Source organism: Sphaeramia orbicularis, chromosome 12 (assembly GCF_902148855.1).
Source record: "Sphaeramia orbicularis chromosome 12, fSphaOr1.1, whole genome shotgun sequence".
NCBI lineage: Eukaryota > Metazoa > Chordata > Actinopteri > Kurtiformes > Apogonidae > Sphaeramia > Sphaeramia orbicularis.
In genome coordinates this window covers 45,652,337-45,672,020 of record NC_043968.1, presented here as the reverse complement: position 1 = coordinate 45,672,020, position 19,684 = coordinate 45,652,337, and the positions used below count along the sequence as shown (strand labels likewise).

General features: G+C 35.9%; 1 protein-coding gene and 1 long non-coding RNA gene across 3 annotated transcripts in view; one reads left to right on the top strand and one right to left on the bottom strand.

Moving 5' to 3' along the window:
* The window catches only part of ptprb (protein tyrosine phosphatase receptor type b), a 44,654-nt gene extending 35,627 nt beyond the window's left edge, over positions 1-9,027 (top strand). The window contains exons 31-40 of the mRNA XM_030148973.1: positions 391-408; positions 502-583; positions 671-761; positions 2,351-2,427; positions 2,512-2,646; positions 4,007-4,129; positions 4,230-4,393; positions 5,307-5,442; positions 6,166-6,286; positions 7,486-9,027. Coding sequence (XP_030004833.1) covers positions 391-408; positions 502-583; positions 671-761; positions 2,351-2,427; positions 2,512-2,646; positions 4,007-4,129; positions 4,230-4,393; positions 5,307-5,442; positions 6,166-6,286; positions 7,486-7,508 — 970 coding nt within the window. The 3' untranslated portion in view covers positions 7,509-9,027. The remainder of the gene's footprint in view (positions 1-390; positions 409-501; positions 584-670; positions 762-2,350; positions 2,428-2,511; positions 2,647-4,006; positions 4,130-4,229; positions 4,394-5,306; positions 5,443-6,165; positions 6,287-7,485) is intronic.
* Positions 6,517-15,742, bottom strand: LOC115429483 (uncharacterized). Of its 2 annotated transcripts, none has more exons than XR_003936791.1 (2): positions 15,731-15,742; positions 6,517-6,618 (listed from the first exon to the last, which is right to left on the bottom strand). It is a non-coding gene; the product is annotated as an uncharacterized LOC115429483 (long non-coding RNA). The 2 variants fall into 2 exon arrangements; XR_003936792.1 differs by having other exon boundaries at positions 6,517-6,613.
* Between the last annotated feature and the right edge of the window lie 3,942 nt (positions 15,743-19,684).

The window sequence follows — 19,684 nt, the reverse complement described above, 5'->3', positions numbered from 1 at the left end:
TCAATAAACAGTTTGAGAATATCAAAAACAAATGGATAATGTATGTAGTGAAGGTTAATAGCAGATCTGCACACAGCAACATAAGAGTGTAAATGAACTGATTTAAAACTATTTATTTATTTAAAGCTACTATAAGTAGCATTAAACATCAAAATAAATGAAAACAACTGGGCTTTAATTTTTATATATATATATATATATATATATATATATATTTTTTTTTTTTTTTTTTTTTTTTTTTCAGTCACAAATTCAGACAAACACATTTGTTCTTGTTTATAATGATGCTCCCACTGTGCCCCAGTGAGCGTATACTCTAAAAAGATTTCACTTATTGCCAGTGTAATAATTACATAAATATTTATACATGTGTCTTACCTTCTGTTTCAGTAACCGTCGGGTCACAAGGTAAAGCTCTTCTCATTCTGCTCCAGAATCAGTAGTGTAATAACGTCAGTAACGTTGATGTTTTGTAAACCTGAAACCTGTCTGTGTGTTCAGTCCTATCAAAGCCTGCCACTTTGAGTCTCACCTGAACAAGCTACAGGCCGACTCCAACTACCTGCTGTCAGAGGAGTTTGAGGTAAAACACACAAAATGCATTAAAAGTATAAGTTAATGAAGCGACTAAACTGGACTCATTCAGATGTTTGCACGTGTGTTTGTTCAGGACCTGAAGGACGTGGGCCGTAACCAGACGATGGACCTCGCCCGACTGCCGGAGAACAGAGGGAAGAACCGCTACAACAACATCCTGCCATGTAAATACTGTCCCATGTGTGTCTGTGGAGGAATAGAGGCTTTAATTCACCAGCTCAGACAATTTGACACATGAAGAGCTTTAAAAACCTTCAAAAACTGCAACAGTGGGTGAACTAAAACAGAAAACATAGCCCTAGGAGTGTGCGTTATTTGTTTTTTTTATGCATTTTTTATTACTTTTTTCCAAACATATCACTTCATCACACATCAAATACCAAAATTAGAGCATTGGTAAATTACCCACCTGTAACCAGAAGGGGTCTTCATATTGATATAGTGGCTTTTTATCCCACTCTCATCAAGTTTGAGCATCCATGTATATAATATATACATACTCCATAAATATCTACACAGAGGTATCTAACCATAATATACACACATACAAACATAAGGTGTGTGATCATTGTCTTCTCAGTGTGAATCCTCTTGGCCTTTAGTTTTTAAATTCTAAAGATTCCAGGTATTTTCTTCATTTCAAAAGGTATTTGGTAAAAGGTATCTTGTCCTGCATCCTATATGACATTCTTTCATATGCCGCTACTTTTCCCACTTCTGCCATCCACTCAAGTGTGCATTATTTTTAAGTGTAACCAGTAGTATTGGACTTTAAATAAAAGTCATTAAACATCAGTCATGTGTAACTCCAGCCAATTTTCAATACCAACATTAAAACAATTCTGTAAGACACTGTATAATTAACTGTCAAGAGGAGCAGTATGCGCACACACACACTCATAGTAAAGTGAATTAAATTTGGGCTGTCTGAGTCACAGCTTCACATCACATTTAACAACAAAAGCCTGTGAAAAGTTGTTAAATGTGACTAAAGTTGGAAGTCATTTAAAACATAAAAAACCCTGTGTCAGGGTATTTACTGGAGTGGAAACGGAAGTTTGGATGAAAAGAACCAGTTAATTAAAGGGTGAAAAGACTGTTATCTGGTCTGACTTTATTTTGTTCAACTGAATTTAGCTGTTTAATAATTAGTGAGAAGAAAAATAACTGTTTATCAATGATTATTTTAGCTCCTAAAATACTTGAATTTTATACTTTTTTGTAAAGTGAGTGAGTTTTATACAATAAAATGGAAGTTTTAAGGTCAGAGGTTCAGAGCTCACGTCTAAAATTTGTCAGAGTTCCATTTAAGCTCAAATTTGTAGTTGAAAACTGGAAATATTTAATACAGAGAATCATTTGAGGATTACTTATGTAACTGTCATCTAAATGTTTTTCTGTTTGGGATTGGGTTTCATTATTAAAGAAACTGGGCTTAAACAAGGCTGCAGCAGTAATCTTTTAGTATTTTACAATTAATTATCAAGAAAAATATCTAAATGATCAAGATCTGCTCATACTAATGGATGTTTTTATCCAAATTGCAAAGTACAATGATTGCAGTGTGTTGCTTTACTATCAGATATAACAAAGATGAGCAGTAAATCTTCATATTGTAGAAGCTGCAACTTGTAAATTTTGCAACTGTGCCTAAAATAATGACTATATGAAGAGTGACTGTCAAAAAGCACTGTAGTTTTATTTGATGTGAGTCATTACAGCTATAGGTGAAAACAGTTTTGTTTTTTTCCAGATGATTCCACCAGAGTGAAACTGTCATATTTAGAAGACGACCCCTGCTCCGACTACATTAACGCCAGCTACATACCTGTATGTACAATATGCACGCACATATACACACACACACACACACACACACACACACACACTAACAGTAATACTCCTCTTCTGCAGGGTAACAACTATCGTAGGGAGTACATCGCCACCCAGGGCCCACTGCCTGGCACAAAGGACGACTTCTGGAGGATGGTGTGGGAACATGGCGTTTACAACATTGTCATGGTGACACAGTGTGTAGAGAAGGGACGGGTGAGTCAGTGGTTTATTTTATTCATTTATTTATTTATTCAGTTAATGTTTGTGCTGACTTTTTAGTGTTTGTGCAAAGGTGTTAAGAAGGTGATGTCAGCATAGTGAATTAAGTGTCTCACTTCTTTACAGTGCTCAGCATCTTTAGTCTTATTGATTTTGATAAACACAACCTTTAATTATTTCACTTAAATTTGAGTTCTAATGGATGGATCACCATAAATCTGATGAAAAAGATAGTATTAAGCATGGAAAATTACAACTTTATAAAATAAATCTGTGGGCTACCTCTCATAAGGTGCCTTACCTCGCACATTTTGAAATTTTGCACCTCAAAATGTTCATGGGGAAAAAATATATATAAATAAAATATTGCAAACAATTGTTCTGCTGACTGTTTGTTGTCTTTTCTCAGATATTCCAGTAAAGTGTAAAAACATGTCTGGTACAGCTGGTTGGAAGCCAAACTATTTTTTCATCCACAAAAAGACATCACAACTGTTTTAGATGGAAAATGATAACAGACAGTTGTTGTTCTTCTACTGTGTTTAGTAGAGTTACCTGCTGATGATACAAGATAGAACTCAGATGATTCACAATAAGCCATTTTATGGAAATGCACATGATTAGCATTTTTGTGACTTCAAAAGTTGACTTCACGTTACTTAAAATGTTATGGAAATACAGCTATAGACTAAAAATACACTCAATTATTTAGGTTTTTTAAAGATTTATTTTGGAGGGATTTTGAGTAAATAGAGAGGGACTGGAAATGACTGTGTGATAAGACCTTGGCCTTTGTGAGATGAACCACTGGGATGCCCCTAGAACACATTTTTACAAGTATATTAAAAAGGATTGTACAGTTACAGGATACTGTAAACAGTCAGCCAACAGAAGCTGTTAAAGGTAAATTGTCTTTATTTCTGGAGACCAACAATCCAAAACCAAAATATTGAGTTTAGTTCAGAGCAACTAATCATAACAAGTGAAAAGATGCAACCAAGTGTTTAACCCTTCGGCTCTTTAACCTAATTATTTCAGCTCTAAAATAGATTCAAAACATGAGTGAGTCAAGACTGCGTCAAATCATTCTTGCAATAAAAAAAAAAGAAACTTATATTGATATAAAAAACACTAAACAAAAGTGCATTGTGCACACTTAAGACTATTTAAAAATACCACCTTAAAAATGTCACTGTACAGAAACAGAAATAAAGAGAAGTTGAATTTGTCACATTTGAGCAGCAGAAAATGTCTGACATTTATGCTAGAGTAAACATTTTGATGAATATACAATAAAATGTCACAGATTGTTTCTTCTTTAGTTCCTCAGTAATATAAATGTGTGCATGTGCAGGTGAAGTGTGATCAGTACTGGCCTGCAGACCGAGAGCCTCTGTACTACGGAGACCTGGTCATTCAGATGGTGTCAGAGTCCGTCCTGCCGGAGTGGACCATCAGAGAGTTCAGGGTGACCTCGGTACCTTTTCCTTGTCTTTTATCTCCTCTGATCAGAGTAAGTGCCCCTGTAAATCTGTGACAGATTCAGTTTAGTAAATGGGTGGTGTGTGTCCTGACAGGAGAGCAGCTGCAGTTACCCTCGGGTGCTGCGTCATTTTCATTACACCGTTTGGCCCGATCATGGAGTCCCAGAGAGCACCCAGTCCCTGATCCAGTTTGTCAGGACAGTACGGGATTACGTGGACAGATCACCGAGTACCGGTGCCACTGTCGTGCACTGCAGGTAGGACAACACATGAGTACAAATTCACTGTATTCCATTTTACACTTTGAACATACAGGATATAAATATTTGACCATATTTATTAGATACAGACACAGACAACCATTTGAACATACAGATGAATATTACAGAATATTCATTGTATTCGCAATTAAAATGGTCTGAATTTGACCTTCCTTCTGCAGATCGCAAAAGATTAAAGCTAGATTATATGACCTGATGTCTTTTCACAGCACTGTGGAAAAGAAAAGCTACTGTTCCATCACACAAAAAATAGAGCATTAGAGTCCCATTAAAGCCCTTACCTGTCTGAAAAAACTAGGCAGAGTTTTTACAGCCTGAAAACAAAGTCAACAATAGACACAGATCTTTAATTTCCTGTCAGACCAGTTGATTTATAATATGCTCAAAGGTAATTATGGGATTTTTGTCTAATGATGCCAAAAAACTATTTAGCACAGCAGCTTTAATTGATTATGAGACTATTCATTAGTTGTAGCTCTTATGGGTGTGTTCAGTATGGAACACTGCTGGACAGGAGATATATTTTCTCCTTTTGAGGACTTGTACTTAATGTTGCATATGCTTTATTTAGGAAATTAATTATTTTATTTCAGACACCTTTTGGAGGTTTTAGTCTTACATGTTTAAGAGCTTGGTAAAAAGAACTGTTATAATCATCAATAAATAATGCAACACATTTTCACTGACTCATTGATCAAAGGTGAATCCTGTTATAAATCAACCGAAAAATGACCATAAAAGTAAACAAACTCCAAAAATGAAGTGATATATTGACAATCATAGACTTTGCTGATGGACTGTACTGTTGACTCGTATTAGATTACGCTGCACTGGCGCAGGATCTGTTGTCATTAGATATTCAAATTAATAGTTGACTCTGTGTGTTTAGTGCTGGTGTCGGCCGTACCGGGACATTCATTGCCTTGGATCGGGTTCTGCAGCAGTTGGATTCTAAAGGAACCATCGACCTGTACGGCTGTGTGTTTGACCTCCGGCTACACCGCCAGCACATGGTCCAGACCGAGGTACACCGTCCATTTGTGGTTTTAAACACAGATAGTGTCCACAATGAATGCTGGCCATTAAGTAGAACTGTTATTTTATTATTATTAAAATATCACAAGAAAAAAACAATGTCAGAGACAGATTTTTTTTTCATCTTGTGTCATAAAATGTATTTGAAAAATAGTGCAATTGGGTGAAATAAGACAAAAACTATCAAAAAGACACAAGATGAAAACATTTTGAGAGACAGTAACAGTAACAGCATGACGAACATGTAAAATATAACAAGACAAAAAAAGGCTAATGGGAAATTTCACCTCAAGTCATTAGATTTCAGAAAATGTTCCTAATGGACCATTTCCAATTTGCTTTACATTCATCTGCAAATTTTAGAGTCCAAATCTATTTCCAAAGCATCGATATCTGAAAAACTAATGAACTAAGAAGATATAAGGCTGACATGTTTGGCAGTGTTCACTAGGAGTAGTAAAAAAGAATAATTTCTGAAAGTACGAAGCAAATCAGAGGTTTTCAGGTGGGAGACTTATGGTGATTTCACATGGACTGACTTTCACTTTTACTGAATGTAGACGCTGAATCTGTACTTCTACTATTACACAAGTATCTTGAGTAAACAAAGTACAAGTACAGACACAGAAGCCACAAATAAGTCTAAAAAATCAGCAGAAGTTCCTGCATGAGGATGTTGAACACCATTGTGTGTGTGTTGTTTTGTGTTGCAGTGCCAGTACGCCTTCATGCACCAGTGTGTCAGAGACGTCCTGAGAGCCCGAAAGCATCGCAGTGAACAGGAGAACCCTCTGTACCCCATCTATGAAAACTTCAACCCCGAGTACTGCCGCGGTAAGAGCCGCCGACACATGATCATCAGTGAATGAAGCCAATAACTGATTATTTGTTGTACATATAGCTTTTGTACAGTTCAGTAGTTCTAGTAGTACTTTAGTAGCATATGCGTATTTCTTGTTTTATTCTGGAGCTTTTGCACATGCCTACATATTTCTTTCTAGTATTTTGTGTGGTATTTTTCTAGTCATTTTTGCACTAAGTGTTTTGCTGCTAAATAGAACAAAGCTGCTAAACTGGTTTTCATTGTTCTGGTGCCAGTGACAATAAAGAGCTATTCTATTCTATTCTATTCTATTCTATTCTATTCTATTCTATTCTATTCTAGTCTAGTCTAGTCTAGTCTAGTCTAGTCTAGTCTAATTGAAACATTATCGTTCCGTAGGCTTTGGTGGAACTATTGAAGAAATTTTAAAGCTTTAGGAAACATGTTACAGATTTATCATAAAAATATTGTTTAGCTGCAACCCTACAGACTCTATCTAACTGCAATAGAATAATAAACTTCATGGCACTGCTGACTTTAATCCCATGAATTGAAAACCTTACATAACACAGACACATTTTGTTGTTAATATTTGACTATTTGTTTCACAGATATTAAATGCTGTTTAATTTCCATATGACAATTTAGCTTAAAGATGTCTAAAAGCTAGAGCATTTCCATTTTAAAAGAAATTCTCTAATCATGACTAATTATATGTCAAATTGAATTTTTAATGGTGTTTATCAATGAGTTGTTTTTTTTTACAGTTTAATGAAAACTGCAAACTCATATAATTTATTTTAAGAAATACTGTTAGTAAATCATCCAGTCAAAGTATTTGAATATCACTAAAGAAATCTTAATTTTTAATTGAAATGTATACATATTACATCTTTATATAAAACTGTTCGTAACACAAAGGAACAGACTGAACGAAAAACGTAATTCTAAAACATCCTGGGGGTTTGGTTATGATTAGTAAATCCAATCATAACCAGACTTCACTAATTTCCATTATTATGGCCTGTTCTAGCTCTATGATGCTTGATGTAATAATAAATTCTTCACATTTACTTTAACTTTGAAACATTCTAATATTCTAATACATTTTAATGACACCTGACCTGACACATTTATATTAGAATCCAGCTGAATGTCAGTTAAACTTTATTCAGCTCATCTCTAACTGGTGTTCTCTTTCTGTCTCTAGATTTCATTTACAATGGACGCTGAACAGAAGAAAACATCAGCCCGACAAGAAAAGAGAAGAAACTCTGCTCTGTTTGCAGAAAATAAGGCACATATTAGAAAGAACTGGCAGAGGCAAATATGTAATTCATATGGGATCAATGGTAAATTAATATAATACTTTGATCTGGTAATAATTTCACCATTGAAACAGATTTCTCTTAAGTCTTTCAGTCAGATTTTACATCACATTACTGGTGTTTGAGTTATTTCTAGACAGCAAAAGTACATTAAATATCAGTCAGCATCTGGGAGTAACCACATGAATAGTTAAAGTCCTATTTAGCATTTATCAGCAGACAAGTGTTTATTTGTTCATATATACTTTATCAAACTATAGCTGAAATAATATAAACTATACCTTAATAGGAGAAAAGAATAACAAATACTGTACATTGATGAATATTTGGCATCCTTGTATCAACCATGTTATAGCATATTATGAACCTTTTCTAATGTTAATTACTGCTTATTAATGCTAAAAAGGGGATTTAAGAGACGTACCACTGATTAATGAGAAGCTTTTAATGAGAATAAGTGCAGTCAGTTTAATATTCTTATTTACGATTGGCCAACGTGTCTAAATATTAACATTTCAGCAGTTAGTAATGGCATCATGGGATATCATAGTCCAAAGGAAACAATAAAAATCTGAAAATCTGTTCTCACCACTGCTTAGATAAGGGTGATATTATTTTTGAATCAATGTGAAAGAAGTATTCTGATTTGTCTGTTCTTTAATTTATGGGATTTGCCAAAAACTGATGTTACTGTTTGTTTTTCCAATTTTACTTTAGTTCTCATATCGACACACATGTCCCAAATATCTGAATCCTATTAACAGTGCTTTTTATAGTCAATTGTTGAAGGGAAACACGGGTTGACTTCAGGTCTTTGGTGATTATTTGAGACATTTGTACTCGAGTCTGACAATAATGAGCATAAAAACAAAACATAATGTAACCAGACTGATCACAGGGAAGGAAAGAGTCAGTTATTTTTTATACCCTCTACTCTCACTCTCAACATATAAGCTGTTTATTTAAAAACCTACACATATTGCTGTATGTAAATATTGATGTAATACTCCTTTTTTAAAATATAATAAATAATATAATGTCAGTTTTTCAGTTTTCATCCTGTGTAATAAGACTCTTGAATGGCTACAAACGGTCATATCCAGCTGTAGTCTGTTTATTTCTAATGTTTTCAACATAAACTGCAAAAGCTGTTTATTGTGTTGTTTATGTTATCAAACATATAAGTCTGAATACAAGCCAACAAACTCACCTTTTCTGTTTTTTACTGGTTGATGGACTAAAATTTTAAAGCTTGTTGTATGTGTCTTTGCCACAGAAAAGTTTTTGGTATCTGTCTGACTGTACTGCTGAAAGGTCGGAGAGATTTTTTTTTAAATGAAAAGAATATAAATGCGATTGTATTTCCTCACAGATCATTGTAATCTGGATAGAAAGTGCCAATTAAAAATAGCTGCCAAATTGTAGCTGGGTCTGTTTTTTTTCCTCCATAAAAATACAAATCCGCAAAGTTAAATGAAAGACACACACAGTGAACAAACCAGACTGAAAAAAAAAACAACTCAGAAACTTTTCCCTCTCTTTCCTGTGTGCATCAGTGGAGCCAATTCTCAAACTTCTGATATCCATATTGATCTAGGGCACAGTGAGGCCGGAGCAGAACTGGGTAACCCAGATACAACAGACATCAGGGGCTTAACAGGAAAGCGAGGAGCCCCTGAATCCCCCAGGATAAAACATCCAGCTCATCCCCTTCTGTCTTGGCAAAGATTTATACAGCAGCAGAGTTAGACATCATCTGACCCCTCGAGATCCAACAACAGTCAGACCAGTTCAGGAAACCACAGGGACACAGACCTTTGTTAACAAGACGGACTCGCTGGGTTGTCTCACACAGCCAGATCTGCCTCCACACTTCGTTAGCACTGTGTCAACACTGGAGATAAGTCTGCCACCCTCTGCTATCACTCTGGAGTAGAGCTAAAAACTGTCTAGGATCTTTGACTGGTTCCTTTTAACAAATCACACTTAATCTAAGGCGATGCTGAGTGCAGGACACATTGACAACACCTTTGAAAAACACTGGGGCGAAGTTGTTTTGGTGAACATGAAGCAGCATGCTATGGTATTAAAATGACCCAAAACCCTACAAAAGACAACATCTCGTCCAAAAACATGTGCCTTTGTCAAAACTTGTCATCTTTAGTGTGTATTTGCAGCTTGGAATTTGTTGTTTTTTCATGTGGTGAGGAGGACTCAAAACAGACACAGATAACGGAAGGACAGAGGATGAGAAGGACAGAAACAGTCGACTTTAGTCTGGAACATTCTGTGAGTCAGTCTATCAGGGTTTGGTTTAAGTACAGTTGTTGGTTGTCAGCAATTCAGTGAATGGCCATCTATTTGATGCCTCTTCCATTTTTAATCCTAGATTGTTAAATGTCATGTTATTTATTTATTTATTTTTTTAACATCTAAATGACAGCCAATTTAGGCTGTGAACTAAACAAGACATTTGTGGATACCATTCTAGGCTAATCAGTAAATCACAGCAATAATGAGCAGATTAACCAACAATGAAAATAATCACAGTCATGGTCTTTACAGGGGATAGATTAGGAATCTTTATTTTTAAAGTTTCTAAATGTTTGTTTTACAGATACAGTAATGTTATACTAATAAGACTCGTATTTAACTGTAGAAATTTGTTTTTACTTTGACAAACTATTTTTATTTTTTAAATTATTGTAAAAAAAAAAAATCTAAATTACACTGACTATGACTCCATGTATAAGAGCAGTAAAAGGTGCAGGGCGGATACATTTTATAGACACAGTATAATGTCTTTTAATTTGAAGACCACCAGAACATGGAAGCCTCTGAAAACCTAAAGAAAACCATTCTGTGTTTGAAGCTGACTGAAGTCTCAATATATTTCTTTCCATATCTTTCATAGTAATAATACTATGACATATAAAATATCACACTACACTTGTGATAGAATTAAACAATAAATCAATGACATGACATTAATTTTCTCAATTTAAACTTTGCTATGAGGAGCCAAATCAGCAAGGGAAAGGTATTTTGTGATTATTGTGGATGATTTTGCAAGGAAAATACAGTGATTACTGAACACTTTCAAATGTGTTTTTTCCAATTCAACCACAGACAATGAAAAAGGTTAAAAAAAACAAAAACTGTGCCTGTTTTCCGCAGTGCACCTCTTATCTTAGTGTCTCATTGTGTTTTCAGTTTAACTGTCTTCAAGTCAGTCACATCAACACCTATGATAAATAAGTCTCCTTTAGAGCATATTGCCCATAATTTATGTGTTCCTGTGTCCTTTTCTGTCTCTGTTCTATCCTTCATCTCATCCTTGTTGAAAGGTTAATTAATATGAGAATGTTGGTTTCCTTTTTTTTTTTTTTTTTTTTAAACCTCGAGACACTGCATTTAAAACAAAATAAATATAACAAAGCAAATCAAGCCTGTGTGAGTCTTAGTGATAAAGGTGCTTTGGGATAAGAGGTCCACCGCATTTCAAGGTGAGACAGGGTCAATATGTGTGCACAAGGGTCATTGAATATTCATCCCATACAAAGACTGAGTGTGTCTGTTTCCTCTTGTCCATGGGTTTGCCCAGCTCTCTAGATTGTGAAGGGATTTCATTCTGTTTTTAAAATGAAGAGTAGAGGACAGATGAAAGTGGGGACACAAGACAACCAAACCCTTGTCATTCACATATCCACATATATCCTCTAACAATTTTAATTTGCTTTTCATTATCTTTTCTCATGTTACCCTGAACACTGAAGGTTAACAGGGTATTGTTTTCATCTGTGTCCATCTGAGTGTTTGTGACCATGATAACAGCATGAATCATAATGAAACTCTCTAGGCTTAAGAATGAACTTTCTTTACCTTTTTGTGCCATTTCCTGAGAAATAGATTACAGAGCCCATATGTAGTATTTATAGATGGAAATTTTAAAAAATGAAGAAGAAAAAAAACACTTGTAAAATAGTGTTAAGTATGAAAATTTTTACGTTATGTTAAAGATGTCAATGGATTATAGAGATATGAACTAACATGGTTGACACGATGGTGCAGTGGTTAGCACTTGTGCCTCACAGCAAGAAGGTCCTGGGTTCCATTCCAACACCAGTCGACGGGGGGTGGGACCTTTCTGTGCGGAGTTTGCATGTTCTCCCCGTGTCTGCATGGGTTCTCTTTGGGTACTCCGGCTTCCTCCCACCATCCAAAGACATGCACTAGGTTAATTGGTTAATCTAAATTGCCCATAGGTGTGAATGTGAGAGTGATTGTTTGTCTCTATATGTCAGTCCTGTGATGAACTGGCGACATGTCCAGGGTGAACCCCGCCTTCACCCATAAGTAGCTGGGATAGGCTCCAAGCGACCCCTGTGACCCTAGTGAGGATAAAGCGGGTTCAGATAATGAATGAATGAATGAATGAACTGACATTATTCACAACCACAGGCCCATGTGTCACTGTGAATGTATGTGACCACTAGAAGGAGTAGTGAGTCACTCTAACATGGCTTTGAAATTGAAGATGGCAACTGGTAAGAAACAATTTTCAGGGTCAAAGAAAGTGATGAAGTGGTACAGAATATAAACATTATTGTTTTCACCACTGGATACAACTCAAAAGTAAAAGAAAGAGGTTTGGTCTGAAATAGCAGTGCTTTTCTACAGTACTGAGTTTTACTGTAGTCTACGGTGGCCCTGAAGGCCAAACCACAGTGACAAATTGGAAAGCACACAAATCACATGAAGGTATAAATTTACTATTTTATAATCTGTGCTAAATTGCCTGTTTGTTGTTCAGACTAAATGGTGACAGTTCTGACCATGTTTGGATGATTCAAAACAGATCTTTGCTACAACTATTGACACAAACTGTGCAGAAAACAACAGCAGTTTGCAGCAGTGAAGCTAAAGAAGCTATAATGTATACTATTGACTTACACAGTTCATGAAGATTATAAGTCAGAGGTGTTATTTTGACTGTGGTCTGAGTTTTGCATTGGAGGAAAAAAAACGGATGATACCATGATACTGATGTGAGTAAATAAGTGTCTGTGAGTGACCCAGTCTGTGAAGACGTAGCATTCATGTGTCCATGGCTTTGGTAGCTGTGTTCTGGTGATGGTTGTGAGTACCACATGTAGTACAACTCCCTTAAAGCTCACTGCAGAATTGCTACCTAGTGATTAGGAGAATCTAGAGTTAGGTTTCACCGATCATGCGTCAAGGTCAGACTCACATTTTAATTTTATGTTGTGCCAAAACTCTCACTTGGAAGTTGTGTGTTTATCTTCATGTGTCCTTGTTCTAACTGCTGGGTGTTTTAGCAGCTTGTGGTATTTCATTTTGACGTTAATATTATTCAGCATCTTGTTGACCATGCTGTTATCATTTTTGATACCAGGGAGATAATTTATTCTTGTCTACAGACACTGTAACACTCACCAGTCACATTTCTTTTTCATTTCTACTCGAAACAATGGTGATAGTCAGGATTCAGGTCATTGATTTGATTGATCAGTTGTTAGTTTGATGAACATTAATGTGTCTGTGTGTGACCAGCACACCTCATGAACACCTCGTATTTATGACACTTGATAGATACATTGACCAGGTGAATATGTACAATTAATTACATTTTGGTGTATCTATCTTCATAAAGGAAGTTTTTCTTTGCCACTGTTGCCAAGTGTTTGCTCTTGCAGAATCCTGTTTGGAGTCTGTGAATGGGCTTAAGAGTCTAGTTTAGATCAGCTTGAAATGTAAAGTGTCATGTGATAACTTCTGTTATGATGTGGTGCTATATAAATAAAACTTGATTTTGATTTGATTACAAACTGTGTGTTGAGTTTTCTGTGATGTGCATCCCTCGTAGATCACTGCACGTGTTTTTCATTGCTACTGTTTTTGTACACTTTCCTTGTCTTAAGTTGTTTTTTTTTTCTCTCTTCTCCTTTTACCCTTTCCTTATGTATTCAGGAAACTGTTTTCATTTTAATATTACATTAATACGTGTTACAAATTTACTGGCATTTTTTTCTCCATTATTCTCTTTTGCCCAGTTTATCCTTGACCTCTTTTGTGCTGTCTGGTTTTGGTATGTTTGTAACGTACTTCTAAAATGTTAATGTTATTCTAAAACCTGCCTCAAAATATACATTATAATACACAAAGTTTGCTCTTGATCATGATTAGCTCTTCAGGGAGTCATCAACAGGATTCTGGAAGAATGTTTCATTATTTGACCACTCGAGGCAAAAGTGAAATCAATTTTTTTGGTTGGTTTATTGGACCAAACTGTCAACCAGTATTCCCATTTTTATGAAAGGGGTAAGACTGTCAGTAGTGACGAATTCAGAGGTACTTTTCCTTCAGTTATCTACTTCGTACAAATGAACCAATCCCACTGGTCACAAAACAGCACCAGGACATGGTGCTACCACTGGCATACTTCAGATTTTTGGAGGGTTCTGTACATCACTTCATTCCACTGATCATATCTCACTTTACTGGTCAGTCAACAGGCTCTCTCAAACAACACCTTTATGAGAGACGGTATTAGTTGCATTCAGTCACGATCGCTAATAGGAGCCAAGTTTAATGAGAACTTTAAGCACAACTCAGTTCATAATATACAATATGTGGGGTTTTATCATTTTGACCCTGTGTTGATTTCAGAAAAGTATGTTGTAAAAGCATTTGTTCTTAGAAATTCTAATGTCAAAGAAATAATTTGAAGCTGTGATATGTCCATCTCACATGTAGACGGTTCTGTGTTTGATTCCCATTTGGATTGAGGTGTTGAGTTTACTGGTTCCCTCCACTTTCCCTCACAATAAAAACAGGTATAAGTTAATTCTCCCATCAGTGCCCTCGACCAAAGTACTGCTCTTCAAACACTTTCAATGACAGGTAAGTGCTTATAATACTAATAATCAGTGACGTGCAGTGGGGTTCATGGCTGGGGAGGCACTGACTCTTTCAGAGCCAGATCTACAAATATATGGTGGCCTGAGAACAGTGGCGGCTGCTCGTCTTTCAGACAGGGGAAGCTCATTGTCAGTTTACTTAAAAAAAAAAAAAAAAAAATTGTCAAGTTATTTAAACATACATTCGGCCCTCCGTTCCTTTTTAAGAAAATGCTCAGTGACCTTATCGTACCAAGTAGGCGTCTTTTCCAGGGACTGGACCAGTGTCCTCTCTGCTTAGATTGCCTTGGCCCATTGTGTTGTGGGTGTAAGACTTCAGCCTTTTTAAACAAGAGATGCTCCTTTCACTCCGACCTAGCCGACAGTAGGATTGATTTAACTATCTACAAAACGATGTTAACCTCGAACAAGAAATGATTAAATTATGTAACTGAAACACGAAAATGCTGAAATTATGTCAAATTGAAGCAAGGAAGTACAATGAGTGTTTTATTTACAGTGCAAGAAATGAACGAGTAATTTCGTAGTAGTTTCTCTGATTTCACAGCAGAATGTGCGACGGTATTAAACTGAACTGTGTCAGTGAGGGAGCAGATCTGAAAACAGCTGTCAATCAAATGGGATTCAGCCTTTCGACTGATCCTCCAATCAGCACGTGGGATTCTGGCGTCCAGCCCAGCCGAGCTCCGCCCACAGCTCCATTCACCCCCAGAGACGCCCGGCGTCCGGGGGCGGGACAACATCGTGGCATTTATCCAATTACTGTCCAGTTCTGAGGCAATGAAAACAACTGTTCCACTCAGTCCCACTGAAGCCCAGAGACGCCCACAGTCTACGGACAAATGCACTGAGCAGAGATCGAGTGAAAAAACAGCGCAACGGGAATGTATGAGAAGTGAACAACATCGCGTCCATTGATTTGTGATAAAGCTGATTCTGAACGAACTCGTCTTTGAGATGAACGTGTTCTAACACATTTGTGGTCAATGAAATGTCAACACAACCGTACATATTTAACCATTTAATTTTCGTAATTTTAGGGGAAGCCGGGCTTCCCTTGCAGTCTATGAGAAATCGCCACTGCCTGAGAAACTGGAATAGAGAGAGTGAGCAAAAGGAATGGCCTGGGTATATGGGCTGTGCACCAAGTCAGCATAGGTAGACTGGCAGGAACTCAACAGGAAACCTTCAAAAAGAGCCATTTCAAACTAAAAATAAAAAAAAGTTTATGGTCTTACCTTTATTTGTACATGAAATGTAATCCTCCATTTTTGATGAGGTGAATTAAAGTGTATAAAAAAGAACGGAGAAGACTATAAGCGCATGAATCTGTGGACTCACTGGCGCCATCTATCATGAGGCAGGGGTACTGTTTGCCTCCCCTAGTGACTTTTTCACTGCGGTTTTCTGATTAATCTGCGAGCCTAAACACATTACAGAAATACATTCCATATATTATGCAGATTATGGAAGGATAGAGCATATAATCAGAGTGTTTGAAAGCATTTTAACTGAGATATACAGAGGGACAGCGACACAATATTTTCAGCAGAGTTCATGAGGGGAGGAGACAGTTCTGCGGGAGGCACAGCACAGCGCTGCATCCTCCTTGTATTTGAGCATGCGGAAATTCTGCTATTCTAATTGACAAAAAAATAAAAAATAAAAAATAATAATAATAATAATAATATTGAATTCGAACGGAAAATGAGTTTATAAGACATACCAACTGAAAACTATCAACATTTATTATATTTTATGGTTAAGTATTTTTTTCTTTTCAAGAATGACAAGGGAGGCTCTGCCTCCCCTGCCTCCTCTGACTGCACGTCACTGCTAATAATACTGTAGGCTTCATGCTTGTGTGATGTGATGTTTTTAAACTCAGAAACGTCATGATTTGATGTTTAAGAAGTAGAAAATGCAGTAGTAGCTGAACACAAAATGTGTTTTTATTTAAAGATCTCTATCAGGCACTATAGTTATCATTGTTAAAACACATTGAAGCGGCTACCTGGGTCACATGGTACAATACTGAGGTTCAGAGGAGCTAAAAAGAGTAAAGTACAAATGTATGATAACAAGTAAACAAAATATCTGCTCACTCAGACTAATAACTCTCACAATAATAATAATGACATCAAATAAAAAATAAAAAAAAAAAAAAACTTAAAGGTCCAGTGTGTAAGATTTGGGATTGAATTGGGACAAGGCAAAGTAATATTCATAGTTCTGACTGTAACATTTTTTAGTCATTGTGGAAGAGGGTGAGGAAGGTATTCAGTCGGTTGCAATCTTCAAATTCAGCACTAGATGTCACTGTATATCACACACTGAACCTTTAAGGAACAATGACATCAGACAATTGACTTTAATGGGAAATATTTGTAATACAACCAAAAATTTTAGATTATCTTGGAGGACAAATCAGAAAATAAATTCACATTTCAATAAGTTCAAAATCAACAACATGAATAAAATGCTCTTTTTTTGAGGTGACGAAGCAAAATACAGCATTTCATTGCTACTGCAATTCACAGCTTAGCATATGGCTTTAGATAGAAAATGTAACATTATTCATCTCTGACAGAAACACAACAACAGCTTGGTAAGTCTCATAAAAATACACAAAATCGCTACGGTGAGGCTACATCGGATGTTTTCTTTGGAGAGGACGGATGATTCAGGTAAAACACACAAAAGATACAAATGGCTTTTACAAGGATTACACAACTGGAACCTCATTAATACTGCAGCAAATTAAAATAAGCAAAAACAAGTGCTTTCTGTCACACAAGTTTATCCATTCTGTGTCTGATTTGTCATAAAATTACCGTTACAAGTTCCAAATGTACTATTTTCTTTATCATTAAAATAAACACCAAAGATAAGCTCTATTGGAAAAAAAAAAGATAAACATGATATATAGTGTTAAAATGTGGAAAAAAACACAGATGTAGGGCTTGCAGATTGTTTAATTTAGTCAGTGCAAGTCCTGATATAATGTTGTATTATTACTACAGAAATAACTTTGTTTAAATAGTTGATTCTGAGCAAACTTTAAATATTCTCTACATCAGATTTGTATATGCCAGTTGCTCTCTAATTCAGTTTTGTGTTGGGGTCTGTGTTAAGCTGGGTGCCAGTGTTTTGTTGAGACTGACTACATTTCTTAATTAATACTTTATTGTGTGTCAAACTATTGTGGTGGTAGACATTTAAAAGAGAGGCCTCGAAGAACTCAAGAGTCAATATTAGAAATATTAGGATATTAAGAAAAAAAGCTTAAAATTTTTCTATAGAAAAATAGTTTATTAAGGCTGTTATGATGGATGTGGGCAACTGGGCTGACTCCCAGCACTAATCAGACTCCAACATAACCTACATTTAAGCACACAAGCACACCCAAATCTTCTATACCTCAAAAATTAACTAGTAATATCAGTTGTTTCACAGATAAAGAGTTGCATGTCATCTGCATACAAGCTGACCATTGTAATTTATTTATTTATTTATTTTTTTACATAAAACTTAAGGTCGAATTGCCAAAAATTCTTATATATCAGTGCCAGAAAAACTTGGTATTAAAATTCTTTAAAGCTGTAGAAAATAAGGAAATATGAGGAATGATAAAAGAGGAAGAGGGAGAATAATAAAGAGAAACAAAGAACATAAATAATTACTGTTCAGTAAGTTTAAGGTTGGGGGCTCATACCTAAAATCTGTTTTGTTTTATGATTCCATCAGGTGATGACAGTGTTTTCATGAAGCTACATTAGTAATTTCCATTGCTTTCTCTCTACACTCAGTTATAAGACTCAGGATGAGCACTAATTTAGATATGAAATAAACATGTTGAACTGAGCAGATGCACCTTCTGTCAGATTGTGTTGAGGCATCTGTGCCTGTTCACGTATTTTCTTTGTTTTGTGTAAATTTAGCAGAGAAATACATTTTCCAAGAGTGAGTTTAAAGTAATATTTACTTTTTATTTTAATGCCCTTGTGTGATGCTCCTGAAGTCTATGCATACGTTTCCACATTCCTGTTGCCTCCCAGATAATCTATTATTGAAAGTACATTTTGTATTCTAATATGACCTTCTCTCAACATGCTAGTTAGCTGTACCACTGAAAGATGAGATATGTTTCTGGTGACATTGAAATTTTAAACATTACTTTAATTGGTTGGTTTCTTGTGTGATTGTGGGGAATATAACGTATTGTGATTTATGGCAAACCTCAAAACCTCCCCACTTTTTTTTTTATAAAACAAGATCTACTTATGAATTTAAAGTAGAAATCAAGTGGAAAAATGATGGTAGAGACAAAAAATGGTGACACTTGAAACACTGCACAGGACATATACAGCAAGGTGAAATAACTAAAGAATATTTTACATTCTTAGTTTGTTTTCAGTCAAATGTTGGGGTGGTGAAAAAACGTTTTCTTTTACTTCTGCTCAGGTCAATCTAAACACAAATCTGAAGACGAACAAATATAATCACACAGAACAGCCTTTTCCATGAGGAGGAAAGCCCAAAGTGCTACAGCAGCAAACATTTAACTTTATCACATAACATGATACAACAGCTGAACCTGAGGAGAAAATAACATATTTACAACAACAGTCAGTTCACACTGAACTGAGTGTGACGTCGCTCTCTCTTGTGCTCGTTACTAAGCAACACGTAGCTTCATGCCAGGTCATTTTTAGACCCAGGCATGTTGTAAAGGTGATGGTTGGAATTTAGAGGCAACACTTCCAAGATTAAAAACCAAACAGCATGAATCACGTCTGCTACTATTGTTAGAGCTTCTCCATGGTAATAAAGAAACTTAGTCTCAAACTTTAAGACAACTCCCCTGTTTCCAATGCAGTTTTACTTTGTTACCTTTTGCTTCTGTTTGATGTCAGCTAAAACTTACAACTTCATCCATGCAAACCTAAACTCTGTCTCTGTAGTACATAGTATGTTCTTTGGAGAGATGTGATACCTACATTGTGTAATGTTGTTGAGCAAATTAATTATATGTTTGTTTTTAATGGCTCTGTGAAGCCTGATACAGGTTGACTGGAGAGTTCTGGGTTAGAATTAGTAAAAGATCGTGATTTCTGAGAATATTGATAAACATATTGTA